The sequence below is a fragment of the Salvia splendens genome, chromosome 18 (genome assembly GCF_004379255.2).
Source record: "Salvia splendens isolate huo1 chromosome 18, SspV2, whole genome shotgun sequence".
Lineage (NCBI taxonomy): Eukaryota > Viridiplantae > Streptophyta > Magnoliopsida > Lamiales > Lamiaceae > Salvia > Salvia splendens.
In genome coordinates, this window is record NC_056049.1 from 6,513,726 (window position 1) to 6,536,547 (window position 22,822).

Genomic DNA, 22,822 nt, shown 5'->3' on the forward strand with positions numbered 1-22,822 from the left:
ATCTCAAACTAAAACAACCCACCATTAATGTAAGAACACTCTAGAAAGTCTAAATTTGATGAAAATTTAACTTATTTAGATAGTTGTTCATTTTAAAGGTACAAACGATTAATAAAATAAAATTAAATTAAATTCCTTGACAAAATTGACTATTTTATGACTTGCTCACGCAAATGAATTCGTTGCTGTGAATTAGGGTGTGATTATGCAATATCTCACTTCAAAGCAACTTCATACAAATCCTTGAAAGCAAATTAACACATGGCCCACTCGATACATCTAATTTCTGTTCAAAAATAACTTAAATCTCATACGCCATCATCTAGATTTCTCATGTCTACACACCAATTCCTCTATTACAAATAGTGTTTCATCTTTAATCCTACAAGAAAATCAATTAGGGTTTTCCACGTGGCATGTATCATCTCATGCACACACCTCTCTCTCTATCTATCATATATACATAAAAAAACCTCAAACCCTCTCAAATTAATTTGCACTATAGTTTCTCAAAAATGGCAACAGCAACAACTTTCTTACCGGCAAACCCTAAATTACCCCAAAAGCGAATTTCCACGGTGAGAAACGGTGTCGTATTAAAAAGGTTTGCGATCAAGGCGCAGCAAGGCGGAGGAGAGGGGAATTCGGTCGACGAGAACATGATCGTGCTGAGAATGAGGATCAAGAAGATGAAGGTAATCGAGAGCGTTGGTGGCGGAGAAGGAGAAGGAGAAGAAGGAGTGGTGGCGGCGCCGGAATGGAAGGAGTGGGAGAAGAGGGTTTTCACGCACTACCACGAGGGGGTTTTGGACACGGTGGGATTGCTGCAGTCTTATCTCATGAATACGCGGCCGAGCGTGGCGTTGGGGATGCTGGCGCTGATCGCGATGACGGTTCCTTTCTCGACGTCCGTCGTCGTCTCTAATGCGCTCAAGGTGGCTAAAGGGCTGCTCGCCGGAAGCCATGTTTGTATAGATATTGATTTTTAGGGTCATTTTATACTATTTGTGTGTATATATATAAATATTGAGATTATATATATATAGATAGGTAGATAGATTGTGTTTTATTAGTAATGATGTGTATTTTGATTCAAGTTTGGAATATGATTTGCTTTCAACACAAATGAGATTGTAAGAATTAAAGAGTAGTACTATATTGGTATTGATTAATGTGGATGATATGTTTTGCTTATTTTTTTCGTCTAACAATTAATGTTTGTCATAATAGGATGGCATTTGGTCTACGTAGAAATCTGAATTCGGTTTGCCCAATTTTTGTTGTGTATTTCTTTATTGAATTTATTGTTTTAATGCTCTTTTGGTACCAAATAGTATTCCGATTTGGTCTCACCATTTCATGTTTCATTGAACGTCGTTATGTATATTATACTTCATAATCTTAAAATATAAACTTTTGAGATGATACAAATTTTAATAGGAAGTTGATAATCTATCTTTCTCAGACGAAGATTTAATTCAAATTTATAAAATATTCTGAGTTTCTTGTTGATGAGAGAATTTGGGTTAGGTGGGTTTAATCTTGGTTCTTACAGCAAAGTAGCTAGTGGGGTCTTTAACGTTAATTTTAGATAAATCTATTTGGAAATCTTTATCTTCCTTTAATATTTAAAATACTCTCAACTTTTATCTTCCTTTAAAATATACTTTTATATATCTTGCTTCAAATAGATGAAAAAGATTAGGTTGTAAATTCTATTTTATTAGCTTTATAATAAAATATGATCAGTAAAATGAGTTAGTAGGATTAATTTGAGATTATTTACTCAAAATAGTAAAATGTTATTATTTATTGACAGGTGTAAAAATAAATATATGAGATAACTATTGATAGACGAAGAAAAATAGCTTTTGGAAAATTTGATCTTTTATTGGTGCACCTTAAATTATGTGGATTATACTCTAAAATACGTTTTGTCTATGCTATTTAGGAAAACTAAGCCAGAAATACTAAATCAAAATAGGAATTATATTATGCAATGTATAAGGGGAAAATACAAGGGTGGATTGTGGAACCACATCCTTGAATGCAGAACTAAGATTAAATTTTATTCATTGAATTCAAATATATAAGAGATTCATTATAAGGATAAAATTGTAAAAAAAATATACTACGATCATTCATGGTAGTTTCCAATTACTCCTATCATTAACGCTATTAACAAATTAAAATCGAAATATATTTAGATATTACATTGAAGGTATATATCTCAACACAATCTATGAATTTGCACTAGCATGATATTGAATTTATTTAGCATAACATAAATATATTAATCCTACTACTATAATTGATGGTAATTGTGCCAGGTGCTATTGATACCATCAATAATTCGACAAATTATATCCAATTTACTTCATCGTAACGCATGTACGCTAATGTACTTTTATATTCCCTTTTTATGCAAAATTTTTCATGTGAACATATGCAATTAAAAATTCATCGAATCCTTTTAAAATTACTTTTAATCAGATATATAGTTTGTGAAAAAAAATATTTTAAATCTAGACAGTATATAACAAATTTTGCAATATTTTAGAAGAGGAAAAATGGGTGTTAAAAAAATGTGTGATTATAAACTTTACAATTTTTATAAACATAACGTTAAATTTATAAACGTAACAATAAATGTACATTAATATAAAATTGAATGTACATCATTATAACGCAACATCATATTTCACGTGAGTAATGCTATTTCCGGAATGAATCTTGAATTAATTAACGAAATTATCATTAGTTATAATAAACTGTTGTCGTGTATCGTTAATCACAGTGTAATTTCCAAATCTAACATTGATCTTATTTCTGCATTAAATTGTTGTTCGAATTTTTGTGAACACCCATGATGATCAGCATTACTCACGTAACTTTTACAAATTAATTATCAAAGATCAAAGTTTAATCTAATAACTTCATTGATATTTTTGAATTTAATTGGAAAAGCAAGTCTTCCTTTGATCGTTTGTAATTTAATTATGAACTTGACTATCCTAAATTCTTAATTTACTGTATCATTACATTTACTAGATATACGGGATAAAAGTTGTTATGATATGGATTAAATTTAAATTTACTATTTTTAAATTAAGATAATTTATAATGAATATGTAAATTTTGCAGGATAATACTACTGTTTAAGATTCATACGAAGCTTGACGAGATGTGAAAGCATGAAAGTTGAAACTTAAGAGTTTAAACTACAAAAAACAAATTAAGATTCGTCTAATAAACAATTTAAGATTCCATTTTGACAGCGATATTTATTACTTGCAACAAGATTAAATTATTAATTATACAAAATAATAATAGGAGTATGATTTTTGTTTGTCGCTATCGAATTATTTCTTGTAGCCCGGCCTCAGATTGATTCTGTTTCCACTTTCCACCTCTAAGGGCATCCGCAACGCGTCTCGTTGAGGTCCCTATCTCATCTCGGAGAGACGAGATGGCAGCGAGACAACGTTGCGGGCTCCATCTCGTCCTCAGCCCGTCCTCATCCCGTCCCGTAACTCATCTCGGAGAGACACTCGGTGAGTTGTCTCGTCACGCGCGTTGGCGACGTGGCGAGTTGCAGTTCATCCGTGACGCCCACTCATCGGCCCTCGAGTGGACGTCGTTTATTTCCGTTGAAAATGTATTTTTTATTTTTTTTTAATTCAGAAAAAATTCAAAAAATAAAAAAAAAAACCCAAAATTATACTAGCCGTTTATAGCCGTATTTTACAATTTTTTTTATTTTTTTTGAATTATTTTTTAAGCCCTCAATCACTTCTATAAATATCAAACCATTCCCACAAATTAATCCACCAAAAAAAGCTCGCTTCAACATTATCAGAGTCACGGCTCGTACGTGGTTTATGGAGAATATGGTCGACATCATGTATACGTGCATAATCTTGCACAGCATGATTGTCTCCGACGAAGGACCTGAGGCGGGAACATGGTTCGACCCTGAAACCCCGGGAAGCTCTACCGCAAGTAGTCCACCTCGCAGTGGAGTGCATCCGTCTATGCAAGATTGATTGTCTATTCAGGCAAGGACACGTGATTCTACTGCCCACGCCCAACTCCAAGATGATCTAATGGAGCACATTTGGACAAACTTTGGCAACTAGTAGAGTGCGCGGAAGAAATTAAATTATGTATTTTTAATATTTTTTTAGGATTTTAATTATGTGTTTTTAAATTTTTTTAGAATTTGAAGTTGTAATTTTATTTTATTTTATTTAAAGAAGTGTGTTTTTATTAATTGAATTTGTTGGAAATAAAAATAAAAAATGAAATTGAATGAATAGTTAAAATATGAGATGGATAAGAGATGATATCTCTTAGTTAATAGATGGAGTGAAAAGTATAGTGGACCCATGAATAGTTAAAAGATGAATAGTTAAAAGATGTGACGGTCTACGTGTGGTGAATAGAATCCACATCTCTCTGTTTTATCGTGAATAGAATCAATGTTTGCATAGGTAAAGATTGGATTGGTGTATCTGTATCTATGATGTTCTCTCAACTTCCAGAATCTGCTGGAATTCAATAGTTAATCTCTACTATTTCTCTACGTCTTTATATATTCCAATCTCTGCTCTTTATTGCCGGAAATCTGATTTCGGTGCTGTAATCAAATTCCGCTTCCAGAATTTGAGTTTAAATCGTTGGAATTGCAATAATTTAGATATTCAAGCTCCAATTTTTTTATTAGGGCTCGTCTCTGAGAAATCACTAACTCGGTAGAGGTTTTTCAATGGAGTCTATTTCGATTCAGACTCAAGCGAATCTCAATTCCACAGCAGAAGATCTATTCAACGCGATTATTCCATTGCTGAAGCTCATAACTCTCACCGTCATCGGATTGATTCTCGCCCGCCCGGAGACGAAGCTCGTCCCCAAATCCACCTTCAAGCTTCTCAGCAAGCTCGTCTTCGGTTTGTTCTTACCGTGCGTCATCTTCTCTCATCTAGGAGAGACTATAACTGTGAAGAATTTCGTTAGTTGGTGGTTCATTCCTGTTAATGTGATTCTCAGCACTCTCATCGGCTGTATTCTAGGGCTGTTAGTTGCTAAAATATGCCGCCCCCCTCAAGAATACTTTAGGTTTACCATTATCATGACTGCGTTTGGCAACACCGGGAACCTCCCTCTTGCTATCGTTGCATCGGTTTGTCATAGTAAGGATAATACGTTTGGCCCCGAATGCCACACCACTGGGACGGCTTATGTGTCGTTTGCGCAGTGGGTTGCGGTGCTTCTCGTTTATACTCTTGTTTATCACATGATGGAGCCTCCAGTGGAGTATTACGATGTTGTTGAAGATGGTGCGGAGATTCAGGAAGAAGTGGCCTCGAACGATCTCAGTAGGCCGCTTCTCGTGGAAGCTGAGTGGCCCGGGATGCAAGATGGGGAAACTGAGCATTGCAAGACACCCTTGATAGCGAATGTTTTCACGAATGAGTCGAACCAGTCTATCCCGGAGCCTGATTCGTTGGAGGAAGGTGGTAGTGGGGCTGGGCCGAGAAGTCCGAAAGCACTTCGTTGTCTGGCAGAGCCTCAGGTGGTGAGGAGAATAAGGATCGTTGCTGAGAAGACTCCTATCTATCACATCCTTCAGCCACCAACGTTTGCTACGCTGTTAGCTTTCTTTATCGGTATGGTGCCTCCGATCAAAGCTGTTGTCTATGGCGATGATGCACCCCTTGCATTCATAACAGATAGTCTGGAAATCATGGCTGGGGCAATGGTGCCATCGGTGATGCTTGTTCTTGGAGGAATGCTTGCTGAGGGGCCTAATGAATCTAAACTTGGGCTACGAACTACTATTGGTGTTATGGTTGCAAGGCTGTTGATACTCCCCTTTATTGGTATAGGGGTTATTTTCGTGGCAGATAAGTTGAATTTTCTGATCCCTGGAGACCAAATGTTCCGGTTCGTGCTTCTGTTGCAGTATGCAATGCCAAGTGCCATTCTGTTGGGAGCAGTTGCTAGCTTGAGGGGTTATGCAGTTAGTGAAGCTTCAGCTCTCCTCTTTTGGCAACATATCTTTGCTGTCTTCTCTTTGGCAATATATGTCATACTATACTTCAAGGTTCTGCTCTACTACGTTTGAGGTCCGTTCTAACCTCTTGACTCTTTTTCATTGCATTCGTGAACCATCTGTGGCGAAATTAACTTAAATCAATAGCACCCCTCCAAAATGTATCTTGACAGAGGACACTTTCTCTTTGCTTTATTGATTCATTCTCATATCTTAAATTATGCATTTCAGTATCTGATTTCTGAGATTTTTGGTGTGTGCTAATCATATATTCTGCTTGCTGGTGTTTATGCCAGAGACGTGTTAGAAAAATCTCGTTTTTTTATTATTGGTTATAAACTTATAGTAGCGTGTATGTAGTTCTTTGATGGATTGGTCTAATTAGAGCTTGTTTGGTTATCTAATCCTTCAAATATTCAATCATATCTGTTGTAAATAAACTCTATCACTCAGACTAAATGCCCCAGCACTATGTAGCTATGTACCAAGCTGTCCGGGTCTTTAACGATATGAACTTCTTAGTGCAGACGCAAAACCCATTTTATCTTAATGGTTTCGAGGTTAGCTCTGATGGACTGAGCACTGCACATAATGAAGTTGATTTATCGATACCACTGAGCATGGCTCTGAATCTTTGATGAACCCCTAGCCAACTTAGTGCTAGCGAGCTATCGAGAATGAAGGTTGTGAGTTGGCATGAGAATTCTACGCATGTTCCCAGTTGGGCTTCCTCAACCTTGTCGGTAACGCATTCACTGATTCACACACCATGACGGAAACACGGAATTTTTGGTATTTTATTATTTATTTTTATATGGTGCTCGCTGTTGTGTTTTACTACTATTTAAGTACTAAGTGTTCAAAATTGTGTATACAGCCTAAATAAGGAAATTTATGAAAGAAGATTGGTGTGATTTGCCAGTTCCAGTAACTGTTGTCTTTCTCTTTGGTTCCTACTTTCTCTCGTTTCACAGTTTCGTAGTTAAGTTTGAAGTTACCACTTTCTATATGTTTGGAGTTTCAAAGCTTGCTACATTGTGAGACTGAAGGTGCAGTAAAGGTTTCCTTTTAGATTTTAGCTTCATTCGATATCATGGAATTGGGTATTGCGGAATTTGAATTGAAGCCTTCAATTCCAAATCCAATGTTTGGTATCGCAAATATTAGGATTTGAAATTGAATTATAATTCCAATTCCAAGACTACAATTTGTTTTTCACCTTTTTATCATTGAATTCAATGGCTACTTTATTATTTTTATTATATTTTCATCTGTCTCCTATAAATATGCTACTACTTCTTTGCCAATTCATTTACCCCTTTAATCATCTTTTCATTTAATTTCCTCTCGTTTTATCTTTCAAATCTCTAATAATTTCTTCATTTCCTCCCAAATTCCACTATCAATCTTCTCGGCCAATTCCAACATTTTTTTCCATATAGGAGTATATCATATTGAATCAAGTCAAATAATATGCCCTAATTTGGAATGACTTCTCAGCAGACAGAATATCCCTTCATGTCTTGCTTCGTCGTCTTCCCAGTATATCGACTTCATCTAACTTTTGATGAATAGACAATTGCCGCGATATAGATGTCTCAGACTTTGTGGAGGAAAACCACGAAGTTCGTCGAAGCATATGTAGATATTAGCGCAGGTCAACCAAATTTAATGTAAAGACCTACTACTAAAGAAAATGCTTCATTCATCAGCGATTAATTGAGCATAATTTTTCTTTTTCGTCCATCCATGATAGATTGACATTTATTAGTATTAATTTTGGTAATAAAGTTCACGTTCCACTATCTCATCTCCCTCCCATTTTGTTAACTTTGTCAACCCATTTTATTAAGTCAGAGACAAGTCAATTTATGCTAATTAATCGTGGTCAGATGTAGCAGTAAATAAATTTAGAAGAGAAATCTTCTTTGAAATCATAACTCAGCGTAATCTTATACTACAAAATTGTGTCACTTCTCTGATTGCCCCGTCACAAATAAAAATGATCATTCACAGCATGAAAAGCTAAGTTAGGGCATTCGCGATGGGGCGCCCTAAGGCGCGCCCTAAAGCCCGCTCTATGCACCGCCATATCAGCATTTTATCTTCCTACCCTTTCACCTGCAGTGGGGCGCTCTATAAGCCGCCCTAAGAGGCACCCTAAGCATTTTCTTTTATTTGAATATTTAAATAAATACAAAAATTGGGAAAAACCTTCATTTCATTTATAAAATTAATACATTACAATACGAATTAAAAAAAATACGCAAACTCAGCGACGACGGTTACGGGCTCACACTTCTTCAATCATGTCATTAATGAGCTGAGCATGGTCTTGTTGGTTGCGCATTGAGGCATGTCTAGATAGAACCTCATTGAAGCCCGTCGGTAATCCTCGAGCGGGGGCGCGGTCGCCGTGCTGGAGGAGCTAGATGCACCTTCATCATCGGTCCAATCGGTGATGCTCCTACCTTCATGTTCGACTATCATGTTGTGCAAGATAATGCACGCATACATGACATCGGAGAGGACTTCCTTGAACCAGAGAAGCGCCGGTCCTTTCACTATTGCCCACCGTGATCGGAGCACACCAAATGCCCGTTCCACATCCTTCCGCGCCGCCTCCTGCTTTTGCGCATATAAAACTCTCTTCTCACCGATTGGGCAGCTGATAGCCTTCAGGAAAACAGGCCACCTTGGGTATATGCCATCGGCCAAGTAGTACCCCATGTGGTATTGGCGCCTATTGGCAGTGAACTCGATGGCCGGGCCGTTGCCATTGCATTGCTCGGTGAAGAGGGTGGATGAGTTGAGGACGTTGATGTCGTTGTTCGACCCGGCTACACCGAAGTACGCATGCCAGATCTAGAGCCGATGGTCAGCGACGGCTTCGAGGATCATCGTCGGGTGGCTGCCATTGTATCCACTAGTAAATTGGCCTCTCCACGACGTCGGTCAATTCTTCCACTCCCACTGCATACAGTCGATGCTCCCTAGCATCCCAGGAAAGCCGTACGTCGTCTCGTGCATCTTCATCAAGCCTTGGCAATCTACAACAGCTGGCTTTCGCAAATATGTGTCGTTGTAAGCCTTCACAACTCCCCTACAAAATCTCTTCAGGCACTCGCGGCCTGTTGTCTCTCCGACGTGGAGGTACTCGTCAAACATGTCAGCCGTGGTGTCGTAGGCCAACTGACGGAGTGCAACTGTGCACTTCTGCAACGGCGTAAGTCCGGTTCTGCCGATGCCATCTTCCCGATACTGGAAGTATTCATCACGTGACTCCAACGTCTGGACAATGCTGAGAAAAAGGTAACGAGGCATTCTAAACCGGCGGCGAAAAACAGTCGGGCCCCACCGTGGTTGCTCGGCAAAATAGTCTGCAACTAGACGTTCGTGAGTTGCGGCATGTTCGCGGAGGACAAACGTCCGACGTCGAATAGGCATGGGGATCTGCTCCGCCGCCTCCACCTCCGCCTCCTCGCGCTGCATTTCGGCTAAGCATTCTGCCATTGCGTCTTGAACGGCTGCATTTAAGGCTTGAGTCAAGGTCGGACTACCGCCCTCCGAGGAACTTCGCTCGTCGTCGTGGTTCATTTTGGTTTGTGAGAGATGGAGAAATGTGAGACATGCGAGAAATGTTCGTATGAAAAATAGAATGAGAAACGAGGTTTAATAAATAGACAAAACGAGGTTTGTGAGAGATGGAGAAATGTGAGATGGAGAATGGCGCACCCGAGGCATCGGGCGGCCTATCGTCCACCCACTGTGGGTGCCCTTAGATATATGTGCATTTAATTGTACTGTTATCATTCGGAATTGATCATGTCATAGTAGTAATTACGAATTGGTGACAGCCTCTATGATTGAAAAAGACTAAGATCATAGATGGAAATAAAAATGCAAAGTAGCATTGGAACTTTTGTAAGTTAATGAATTTTAAAAAATAACGATAAATTAATGTTTGAAGTTTCAAGCTTTGCTTTCAAAAATCATTAATCCGATAATCGTATTTTTCGTCGCCCCGACCCATTCATATTATTTCGCTTTATCAAAAATTTCTACACCTAAACCTAATATACGTATTCTTCCTTTCATCGTCTTAAATTCGGATGCCCGATGATGATTTAGCGAATTTTTGATGGGAATAAATGCAAGTAATAAATGAAGATCACAACACTGAAAATTACGTGGTTCGATTTACTGAGGTAAATCTACGTCCACGGGAAGAATAGAGGGCAAATTTGTATTGCTTGATCTAGCTTACAGATTACAATACTGATTTGCTATATGAGATTCAGGATCTAGAGAACTTAACCCTGGTCTATCTGATCTAAGTTCTATTTATACATTCGAACTAAGATCGTGGTTTGCAGCCCTGGTAGGGGGGTTGATAACTGCTTAATACCACTAAATAGATCGTGGGTGTAATGGAGGTCGTGGAGATCCTGCATGGGTCCACTATCTCCTTGTTCGGTCGAATACTGAGACCGAACTGCTGAACTTTGCCGATCAGCTTTTGCCGATCTGAGAGTTGAGCTCGATTGGTCGGCTTTTACCGAGCTATAGGCTGTGACCGAACTCTTTGGTTGTGCCGAACTGATACTCTTTCTTGGGTTTTGGGCTGATGGGCCGTCACTGCTATTGGTCTCGCAATTATTGTTTAGTTGTTTAGTTCGTATCCCATCACCACCCCCCCCCGAAAAGCGAAGTGAATCACTTCGGCATTTTGGATAAGTGTAAGGGGGAGGCTGACTTCAGGGGACGTGCTCTGCACGTGTCTGCATTAAATGTGACAGCAAATCCAGCCAGAGAATCCAGAAAAAGTGGGATTTGAAACGGTGCGACGAATTTGAAAAATATTTCCTTTCTTCATCATTGGAACACTTTTGCGATTATTTCTTCTGCATTCTCTCTCTTTTTCGTAAAATTTTCTTCCGCTTCTTCAAGAATTTCTTCAGAGACTTTCGACCATCAAAGAGTAAGAATCATGTCTTCTTCTTCTGAAACTGTTTCTGAATCAGGTAGTGGTAGGAAGGGGGGTAAGGGATCTTCTGGCCGGAAAAAGTCCGGGGAGAAGACGGTAGAATATTTTCACAGCATTTTGAGTAAGGATACTGTGATATCTTTACACAGAAAATATTTTCTTCCTGGGGGGTTAGTGGTGATTCCCGACGACACTCATAGGGCTAACTCGCCGCCGGAGGGTTATGCCACCGTTTACGAAGCCTGCTTAGAATGCGGGCTTCGTTTCCCTCTTCCCCCCGCCTTTGTAGAGCTTCTTGATTTTTTCCAACTTCCTTTAGGTCAGGTGACTCCAAATTCTTGGAGGCACTTATCGGCCTTTGCTGCCGAGCTGCGTAGACTAGAAAAGGATCTGTCTCTGAGGGCAATCCTTAATTTCTTTCAGTTTAAGAGAAAGGGATCCTGGTTTTACTTGATCCCTTTACAGCCCTTTAGAGCCTTCTGTAAAACCAAATGGCCGATGTGGCAAAATCGCTTCTTTTTTTACAATAGGACAGCGGCTCCGGACTTTTCCTGGAGAGGGCCGAAGTCCGTAATTCCTCATCCTCGGGTAGAACCGTTGGACGAGCTCGAGGGCGGGCTCAATAAGATTCCCATGATTAGGAAACAGTATTTGGAATCTGAGCTCGTCAAGGGTGACTTCGTGTTCGACTCCTCGTCTTCGGACGAAGAGACTGAGGGTGAGGATTTCTTTTTTATGCTTTACTGCTTTAGCGGCGAAAACTAACTTTGTTTTCTTGCTTTTTGGCAGTGAACATGCTAACCAAGCTTGGTCGCAAATCCTCCGAATCAAAGGAGCCGGAGAAACAGAAAACCACCAGCTCGGCGTCTGATGCCGAGAAGAATCCGAAGAGGCAGAAGACCTCTTCGAGTCAGTCTTCGGATCCAAAAAAGCCGGGATCGACCTCGGCAAGGGGGAAGGCGAAGACTCAGAAACCCCCAAAAGCGCCAGAGAGAGACATTGTCCAGGGGGGTTATGGATCAGGAGTGGTTACGGCCACTTCGGAACATATCTCTGAGCCCTTTTTATGGCCAAAGGACTTTGTAGAGGTGAATTTTCTTCTTGATTTTCTGGCTTTGCTTCTTTCCTATATTTTTTTTGTGGCCCCTCTGTTGACTTTCTCCTTTTTCCATTTTCAGAGGAACAATATGCTCTGCAAACTCGTCACAGTTGAACTCTCTAAAGCGTCCAACGATTATGATGAGATGCAGAGGAATTTGAATGCTGCTCGTCACCAGGCCGAACAGGCTCGGGCAGACTTTGAGAGGGCAAGGGCCGCTATGATCTCGGCTCAGGATGAAGCCCAGCGTGCCAAAGACCAGCTCATCATCCAGAGAGAGCGGTCGAAACAGAGGGAGGCGGCTGCCGTGGTTGCTCAGGGGGAGGCTCTCCGTGTTTACACGGAGAAACTCTTTTTGAGCAATCAATTTTCGGCCCTTATCGGTGATCTGCTGAAATTGATGACCGATAATGTTGAGCAGGAACCCGAAGTCGTCTTGCCGCTGTATGGCCGAGAGATTGCAGCGCGTCTCCAGAGTCTGCCGCTCCTTGAGGAGCTTGCGTCTTCATCGGTCCTGCTTTCTGCTGAGCGAGTCCGTAATTGCCGTGCTGACCGTGACGAGAACATGGAGGCCATCTTTGCCTCCTTGGGGCCTGTTTCACCCGCTTCAATTTTCAAAGAAGAGGGTGAGCAGGAAAATGAGGCCGGCAAGGAGACCGAGCAGAAGGATCAGCAGACCGGCGACGGGCACGCCGAGCAAGAGGTGCAGCAGATCGGCGATGGGGGCGCCGAGCAGGAGGGAGGCCGAGGCTGAGACCGAGGTCGACAAGGAGAAAGAAGCTGAAACCCACAGGGAAGCCGGAGACGAAACTGGCGGAGTATGATTTCGTCTCCCTTCTCTTAGTTTAGTTTCCTTCTTTCTATTTGTAAAATGGCCTTGAAGCCCTCCTTGTGTAAATTTTTTCTTGTGAATGAAAAAAAATTCTTCTTTCTACACTCGTGTCTTCCTTATAGCTTTTCTTAATCTCTTTTACTCCTATTGTGGTTTACTGCCTGCTCGGTAAACTGAAATGCCGAACTGACATAGCTGCTTCGTATTCTTAACTCTAAGGAGCTGGAGGTACTTCACTGGAAGCGGCTATACTCTTTGGCTTTAAATGAAGCTGAGAAAAAAGCTATAGATGACCAGATGAAGTATGATGAACTCTTGGCTCGTTTAGTGGAGCTGGAGTCCAACAATAAGGACTTAGAGTCCATAAAGAAAGATCTGGAGGCCGAGCTGAATACTGTCATCGCTGAGAGGACTGCATATGAAGATTTCATCTGCGGGCGCGGGGGAATGACTATATCTGAAGTTCAGAATCAAGTTGATGAACAGTGGGAGAAGCTTCATGTACTCCGGAAGAACAATGTGCTGGAGAGCTCGGCTTGCCAACAAGTTGTGAAATCATTGCGGCGCTTGGCTTCTCTGTACGACATCATTCTTTCCCGGCGTCCCTCAATCGAGAGATTCCTTAGCCGTTTCCCGCTAATAGATGCTCACACTCCAACTCAAACCTCTAATCCACTTACTCAAAATTCTACTCCAAATCAGCAACGGACTCAGGAGCAACCGGAAACGTCAAGACAAGAACGCCCTGAAGTTCGTAGAGGAGTTGTGAATATGAGTGAGCAAGATCAGCGAATGCTTCGTGAAGAGACTCTTCGCCGCCGAGGTGCTAGAACTTCCCGGACTCAGGGAAGAGGCGGTAGGTCGATCAGAGCATCTCGTCCACCTACTTATTCTTCAACTGCTCGGAACGCCCGAACTCAGCATCATGAGGATTTTTCGGATAGGTGGCTCAACTTTAGCAATCGTAGACAGTAGAATAGTCCTTTGTAATGGTGTAACGCATTCTCGTAGGGCAGCGGAATTGTATGCCCAACAAGACTTAGTAAATGAAATTTTTTCATTTCGCTTCTATCACTGCGTATTTACAGTTCAGCGATTTTTTATTTCATTTATTGTACTCGTCCTCGGTCTTATGAAGTAAACTCTTCTTTGACCGGACTTAGTTAGTGTCCTTATTTGGCGAGTTTTATCGCTTGGATTGGACTTTCCCTAGTTAACCGGAGTGGTTTTCGGCTTATTGCAGTTCGTTTCAGACGAATTGCTTGTTTCTTAAGCTGAATTGTGGAATCTTGTATCTTCCTTATAAGCTTGGACTCACAATTGTCTTTAATACATGATCTAAAAAAAGGGGATCAGCCTTTAAGGAACAATATACCTCAGTAACATTTGTAAGAGACAAAACGCACATAGAGAGACAAATAAAAAGGATGAAAAAGATTTTAAACTTTTAAAAAACGAACAATAACCCTAGGACCGAACTAGACACAATAAAAATATGAAAGCACATAACCCTAGGACCGAACTAGACACAAGACTGACCGGACCTTGTCTCTTACAAATAGAACTTCTTGAGGTTGGAAATATGCCATGTTCGGGGTACTTGTTCTCCTGACATGTGAGTTAATTTATAAGACCCTTTTCCCAGGACTTCTGACACCCGATACGGACCTTCCCATGTGGGTTCAAGTTTGCCCAGCTTTTCTGCTCGGCTTACTTCATTGTTTCTCAATACGAGATCTCCCACTTGAAACTGCAGCTTTTTCACCGTTTGGTTATAATACCGGGTTACTTGCTCCTTGTACTTGGCTTCTTTTATGAAGGCCAATTCTCTTCTTTCTTCGGCAAGATCTAGTTCGGCTCTCAGTCCGTCGTCATTCAGTTCTGTTGAGAAATTAAGGGTTCGGGGGCTGGGTATGCCGATCTCAACCGGAATTACGGCTTCAGTGCCGTACACTAGACTGTACGGAGTTTCACCGTTGGAGGTTTTTGGTGTAGTTCGGTAAGACCATAGGACTTGAGGAAGATTTTCTACCCATTGTCCTTTGGCTTGTTCTAACCGAGTTTTTAATCCTTTCACCAAAGTACGGTTTGTTACTTCCGTTTGTCCGTTTGCTTGTGGGTGAGAGACTGAAGTGAACCGCTGTTGAATATTCAACTCTTGGCACCAATTCTTGAATGTTTTGTCAGTAAACTGAGTCCCATTATCTGAAACGAGGATATGGGGTATGCCAAATCGGCAAACTATGTTCTTCCAGACAAAATCTAATGCCTTTGAGCTTGTTATCGTAGCTAATGGTTCAGCCTCCACCCACTTTGTGAAGTAATCCACGGCAACGATCAAGAATTTCATTTGCCGGGGAGCTTGTGGTAGTGGTCCTACTATGTCTATGCCCCATTGCATAAAAGGCCAAGGGCTTTGCATAGCACATAGATCAGTCTGCGGCGTCCTTGGGATATTTGCATGGATTTGGCATTTCGTACATTTCTTAACTAGCTGTACTGCTTCTTGTACCAAAGTTGGCCAATAATATCCCCATCTCAGAACTTTTTTAGCTAATGCTCTAGCTCCGATGTGGCTACCGCAAGATCCTTCATGAACTTCTCTAAGGATGTAATCCGTCTCTTCTGGTCCTACACATCGCAATAACGGTTGAAGGTAGGACTTTCTATATAGGACTCCTTCATGAAGTTCATACCGACGTGCTCGGCATGTGATTTTCCTTGCTTCTCTCTTATCCTCGGGCAGTTGTCCTTGATCTAGATACTTTAATATTGGCGTCATCCAGTTTGGTGAACTGGTTACTGAGTGTACTTCAGCTTCATCAATGCTTCTGTGCGGTAATTCCTCCACCTTTGAGCTCGGATATGAGGCCAACTTACTTAAAGTATCTGCTCGGCTATTTCCCGCTCTGGGAATGTGGATTATCCGAAAATAAGAGAAATTTCGGCTAATACTTTGCGCTTTGTCCAAGTATTTTTTCATCCTTTCACCACGGGCTTCACTTGTACACAGCATGTGATTCACTATGACTTGTGAATCACAATGAATTTTGAGAGATTTGACAAGTAGACGTTGCGCTAACTGAAGTCCGGCAAGAAGGGCTTCGTATTCGGCTTCGTTATTAGTGGTTGGGAATAAGAACCGAAGTGAATAAGTTACTTCGTGTCCGTCGGGAGCGATAAGTAGAATACCAGCTCCACTTCCTGTCTTATTCGAAGCTCCATCTACGAATCCAATCCAACAGTCCGGCGGCTCTACTTCGGGTTTCTGGGGCTGTGTTAGTTCATCATTGGTAGGATTTTTCTGTTCGGCAACAATAGGGATTGCCTGATCGAACTTTGCCTCTACAAGAAAATCTGCCAAGGCTTGTCCCTTGATGGCTTTCCGAGGTAGATATTCTATTGAATGTTCTCCCAACTCTATGGCCCACTTGGCAATTCTGCCCGATGCTTCTGGCTTAGTCAAAACTTGCCGAAGTGGAAGATCGGTTAAGACGCATACTTTGTGAGCATAGAAATATGGCCGCAGTCTCCTTGCTGCATTTACTAATGCCAGAGCAATTTTTTCCAGAGGTTGATACCTTGTTTCGGGACCTCTTAATGCTCGGCTTGTAAAGTAGATAGGACGCTGTTTTAGGCCTTCTTCTCGTACAAGCACCGCGCTAATGGTTTGATCTGATGCTGCTAAATATAAGAATATCACTTCGGCATCTGTTGGAGCAGAGAGAGTAGGAAGTTCGGTTAAATAACTTTTGAGTTCGTCAAAAGCCTTTTTCTGTTCGGCTCCCCACTCAAACTTTGGTGCCTTCTTCAAAACATTGAAGAACGGCATTTGCTTTTCGGCTGCTTGGGAAAGGAATCTATTCAGTGCGGCTAGACATCTAGTTAGCCTTTGCACATCATGTATGGACTTCGGCATTGCCATGTTCTGAACAACTTGAACCTTTAGGGGATTTGCCTTGAGTCATTCCTTTGAAACCCAACAACCCAGAAATTTTCCCGAATCTACCAAAAAGGTACATTTTTGGGGATTGAGTTTGAGGTTGGCTTTTTTGAGCACGTCGAGAGTGGATTTGAGATTGTTTTCGTACTCCGAAGTGCTTCTGCTTTTAACAACTATGTCGTCAACATATACTTCAACCTCTTTTCCGATCAGGTGCCGAAATAGCTTATCTACCATCCTTTGATATGTGGCTCCGGCATTCTTTAAACCAAATGGCATCTTTTTATAAGCAAAAATACCGAAGTCAGTAATGAAAGCCGTTTTTGAAGCATCATTCTCATCCATTAAAACTTGGTGGTATCCTTTATACAAATCAAGAAAACAGAAAATTTCGAAGCCTATCAGAGCTTCTACTTTTTATCTATGTTGGGAAGGGGGTAGCAATCTTTAGGACAGTGCTTATTTAGATCCGTAAAATCTATGCATATCCGCCATCCTCCTTCTTTTTTCTTGATCATCACAGGATTGGCCACCCAAGAAGGATATTTTACTTCAAATAATACATCCGCTTTCAGTAATTGGCGGACTTCGTCATGGATGACTTGATTTCTTTCTGCCGCAAAGAGTCTTTGCTTCTGTTTTATAGGCCGGACTGAAGGATCAATATTTAACCGATGTGTAATTACCTCGGGAGACACTCCAGTCATGTCCAACGGAGACCACGCAAAGACATCTTTGTACTCTTTGAGGAGCTGGATGGTCTTTTCCCGGAGTAGAGGTGTTCCCGCGAAACCGATCTTGACCGTTCTGGATGGATCATCTTCGTATAACTGAACTTTCATCGAGTTCGGCTCCGGTGTGACTTCGTTCATTTCGCCTGCCTCTGACTCCGGCTGCTGTGATTGCTATGCTTGATGGTGCCGATCTGATTGTTCGGCACTTTTAAGCGCAATCTGCAAACATTCTTTTGCTCTTTTTTGATCACCTCGGATGACTGCTATCCCTCCTTTAGTGGGGATCTTGATTGTGAGGTGATAAGTAGAGCAAATAGCCCGAACTGTGTTGAGCCAGTCTCTTCCCAGTATAATGTTATACGGGGATCGAGCTTTTACCACAAAAAACTCGATCACCGTACTGGAGCTAGTAGGCGCTCTTCCTACCGTAATCGGAAGGCTGATAATACCTTCAGGGCGGGTGTCCTCCTGGGCGAAACTTTTCAGAGGAAGTGGGGCCGGACTGAGCCGAGCTGGATCCACTTCCAGTTTATCAAAACATTCTTTAAAAAGAATGCTAACCGACGCTCCTGTATCCACAAACACTCTGTGGATCAGTTTGTTTGCCACTCCAGCTTGAATGACAATAGCGTCTTGATGAGGAGAAATGGCCGGGACGGGATCTGCATCTGAAAATGTAATTACTTCCTCCTTCTTCAGCCTTTTATGTGTTGGCTCCTCTCGATTGAAGCCTCTGCGCTCTGATTTTAGAGACGATTTAGTCTTCCCGGCTGGGAGAGCGTCAATAGTCTGGATCACTCCATCATATTGCGGCTCGTCATCGTCTTCGGGATCCTGTTGCCTTTTAGGATCCTGAGGAGCGCAGTTCGCACTTCTCTGTTTCTTATTCTTTTTCGGCGGCTTGCTTTGGTATTTTTTTAACGTCCCTGCTTTCACAAGAACATCAATATCTGCTGCCAAATTTCGGCACTCCTCGGTATCATGACCGTGGTCTTGATGGAAGGAGCAATATTTATCCTGACTTCGGCGCGTGGCCGATTTCGTCATCGGCTTTGGTTTTCCGAACATATCAGAATGCAGTTCGAAAATTTCCGCTCTCGACTTGTTCAATGGTACGAACTGAGCGGGTGGTTTCTCAGGATTGAGACGTGGTCCCAATCTGTCTTGTACCGGTGCCCTTTGAATTCTTTCAAAAGGAGTTCGGCGAGGATGTCCCTGATCGCTATGATCGGGCTTCCTCTTGTCTCCTCTGGAAGAGCTGTCTAAAGACCGTTTTCGACGGTCTGCCTCATCAGCACGAGAAAACTGGTCCGCAATGTCCCACATCTCTTGAGCTGTTTGCGGACTGCATTCAACGAGCTTTCTGTAGAGAGCTCCTGGCAGAATTCCATTTTGGAATGCCGAAATGACAAGTAGATCATTGAGATCATCTACTTGTAGGCATTCCTTGTGGAATCTTGTCATGAAGTCGCTAATCTTTTCATCGCGACCTTGACGTATAGAAAGCAACTGAGCCGAAGTGATTCGGGTTTCAGCTTTCTGGAAGAACCTCCTATGAAAAGCATCCATTAGATCTCTGTAAGATCTAATGCTGCCTTGAGGGAGGCTATCAAACCACCTTCTTGCGTTCCCGATGAGCAGCTCGGGAAACAGCTTACACATATGAACCTCATTGAGACCTTGGTTCGCCATATTATACTGATAGCGTCCCAGGAAATCATGAGGATCCACCAACCCGTCATAAGTCACTGACGGGGTTCGGTAATTCTGTGGCAACGGAGTTCTGGTGATATCATCCGAAAATGGAGTCTTCAGCGCTCCATACATAGCGAATCCGACATCTCTACGGTATGGTGGAGATGGAGTTCTCCTGTGATTTCGGTAACAAGGAGGAGAAGGAACATATCGGTGGTGAGGATTCTTTCTCCTGGAAGATACGACACTACTGCGGTAGTGACTTTCATGTCTGGAGGGGGAGGGAGAATCCGCCGTTTTCTTCTCCGGCTTCTGGCTCTTTTGCAGGAATGTTAAGAACTCATCCTGCTTCTCGGCCAAGAACAACTTGACAGCCTCATTCAACTCGAGCTGCTGGGGAGGCTCGGTGCGATGACTTTTTGAGTGGTTTGTTCTTTCACCGTGAGAACTGGAGGCAGATTTCTCCCGAGGCTGTTTTCCAGACCTACGGGCTGGACTAGCTTCCTCACGTTCATCACGGACGGAAGTATGGGTATTATGTGATCTGGTACGCATTTTTTGGTGGAAGAGAATCAAAAACTCGCTTTTATCACAGTTTTGGTTTTCTGTTTTCCCACAGACGGCGCCAGTGATGATTTAGCGAATTTTTGATGGGAATAAATGCAAGTAATAAATGAAGATCACAACACTGAAAATTACGTGGTTCGATTTACTGAGGTAAATCTACGTCCACGGGAAGAATAGAGGGCAAATTTGTATTGCTTGATCTAGCTTACAGATTACAATACTGATTTGCTATATGAGATTCAGGATCTAGAGAACTTAACCCTGGTCTATCTGATCTAAGTTCTATTTATACATTCGAACTAAGATCGTGGTTTGCAGCCCTGGTAGGGGGGTTGATAACTGCTTAATACCACTAAATAGATCGTGGGTGTAATGGAGGTCGTGGAGATCCTGCATGGGTCCACTATCTCCTTGTTCGGTCGAATACTGAGACCGAACTGCTGAACTTTGCCGATCAGCTTTTGCCGATCTGAGAGTTGAGCTCGATTGGTCGGCTTTTACCGAGCTATAGGCTGTGACCGAACTCTTTGGTTGTGCCGAACTGATACTCTTTCTTGGGTTTTGGGCTGATGGGCCGTCACTGCTATTGGGCTCGCAATTATTGTTTAGTTGTTTAGTTCGTATCTCATCACCCGACAGTTTTATTACACTTTCATCTTTGATTAGTCTCTATTTCTTCGGTTTCTAATAACACAAACAAAATTGTAGGATTCAACGCCTATACATAAGCACAAAAAATCGATTACCACACAAGAAAGATTTAAGTGTAAGCCATTTTACCGATTTCTATACCGAAATTTGATACTAGATTTGTATTAATTCAACCACTACATATACATCATCAAAGAAATGATTTACCAATCTCCATCCATAGCTTATATTTGATGTAGGGTTGTGTATTCCACGAGTTGATGTTTCCCCTAAAAGTTGCGGTTGATATTATCGTCTCTTTGGCCTATACTTTTCGGATTCTTTTGATGGAGAAGAATTTGATAACAATATGACTTTTCTGTATTCCTTTCTTGTATATAGAATTCTGTAGAGATTTTGGTAACCTTCAAATCTGAAAATCTGATTTGTTTATATAAGTTATACGCAACCTTTCACGAAAGGTTGCATCCGTTCACTTATACCATTTCATGTAAAACCCATCAGATTTTATGCAGACTTTATTCTACAGCTTTCCATCTTCTATACACTTTAATGTACACATATTTATACCATCTATGCAAGACAAGAGAAGAGGGTTATCAATACACCCGATTCTAATTCTTTAATCGAAACTGATCCATCACAGTATCGTCTTTCATATTAGAATCCAACTGATATGTTTGAACTTGATCTTTACTATTAAACCAATTATCTACATAGGTCACATATAGGAATAAATATTCCTACATTAAGAACTGATCAATTACCATACAAGAAAGGTTTAAGACCTGATTGCTCCAATATTCATAAAAAAATATACTTAATCTATCTCGACAAATATGACCCACTCTTTTTTAACTTTTTCAACTAAGAAAACTTATTAATAAGATAACTTATTACTAAGGGCATCAACAATAAGACCCCAAATTCAACTGCCTCGTAAAGCGCATTTTGGGGCCTTATTACAAACTTTGAAATTATGTGGCCACCGAAAATAAACAGACGTAGCTGGGGCAGGAGCCTAACGTTGCAGTTGTTTTCTGCCCTCACTGCAATTTTTTCGAGTGAAATCAAATTTTTGGATTTTTATATTTTTTATTTTATTTATTTGTTTATTTTTAATATTCATTCTATCTCTAAATACATCCGTTCTTTTTCAGTTTATCATATACGTAATAATTGAAGTTTAATATAGGAATTTATTTAAATAAAAATATTATCATTGCAGTGATTTTAATACGTATGTGTTATTTATTATATAAATAAAAAATAAAAAATAAAAACAAAAGAACATGAAAAATTGTTAAATAAGCTAGGACTGGCTTTTGTGGCTAAGATTAAAAAAGGTGACTTGGCAAAGGACAGATGGTTGTGGCTGATATTAGGGTGATTTTAATATATTTAGAGCATCCGCAAATGTCCTTATTTAATATATTTAGAGCATCCGCAATGGCGCCCGTCCCGGCGGACGTTTGACCGGCGTACCGGATATCCGCGCGGGACGTCCGCCATTGTGCAAAGGTGAAGCGGATACGGACGTCCGATGCGGACACCGGAGTTCCGCGGCGTTCCCGTAACGTCCGCCATTGCGTTGACCCCACGGACGTCCCGATTATTTTATTTATTTTTCGAAAATTCTATAAATACGGCTCGTTGAATTTCATTTCATTCGCCCCACTTGTATTAACAAGTATATCTCTCTCTAAATACTTTTCTTTCAAAGATAAATGGAGCACCACGATAGTGATTCCCTCGCCACGAGCGAGTCACAGAGACCGATCTTTCCATTTGACGGAAGTACCCAATGTCTGCCACGATGTCCGGAATGGCAGGGATGATGCCCCAACCCCAAATGACGGCGGGGATGATGCCCAGGTACTACAACATGTATCTGCCTTGGTATGGGATGATGCCCCAAATGCCCGGGGTGAGTGCTGGAATGACCCCAATGCCGGGGATGATGTCCGGAATGCCGTGGATGATACCGCCCCAGATGCCTCATGCCCGGGATGATGCAGGGCTCGCCTGTCTCTGCGGGGGGGAAGGGGAGTATGCAGGGGGTCCCCCAATCACCGGTGGACAATGTCTATCGCCCCTATATGGATTTACTGTCGACGGACAACCCCCCGAGTACTCCTCTCGAGACTCAGTTCACTGGCATCGAGACGTTCTCGATGGAGGAGTTGGGGCTATCTCCAATCCGGGATTCTCCCACAGACGCACCAACGGCGACAGGGATGAGGGGGAGGACAAGGAGAG

The 22,822-nt window shown here is 41.5% G+C and overlaps 1 protein-coding gene across 2 annotated transcripts; it reads left to right on the top strand.

Moving 5' to 3' along the window:
- The first annotated feature begins 4,483 nt into the window (after positions 1-4,483).
- On the top strand, positions 4,484-6,986 carry LOC121777391 (protein PIN-LIKES 2-like). Of its 2 annotated transcripts, none has more exons than XM_042174639.1 (2): positions 4,484-6,128; positions 6,578-6,986. In XM_042174639.1, the coding sequence occupies exon 1, from the start codon at positions 4,769-4,771 to the stop codon at positions 6,125-6,127; it is 1,359 nt and encodes a 452-aa protein (XP_042030573.1). In that variant the 5' UTR covers positions 4,484-4,768; the 3' UTR covers position 6,128; positions 6,578-6,986. The 2 variants fall into 2 exon arrangements, with proteins under 2 accessions (XP_042030573.1, XP_042030572.1); XM_042174638.1 differs by having other exon boundaries at positions 6,583-6,986.
- Positions 6,987-22,822: the final 15,836 nt, after the last annotated feature.

Excerpts from the sequence above, each read along its gene's own strand:
- LOC121777391 (XM_042174639.1), top strand. The coding sequence starts at position 4,769 with ATGGAGTCTATTTCGATTCAGACTCAAGCGAATCTCAATTCCACAGCA.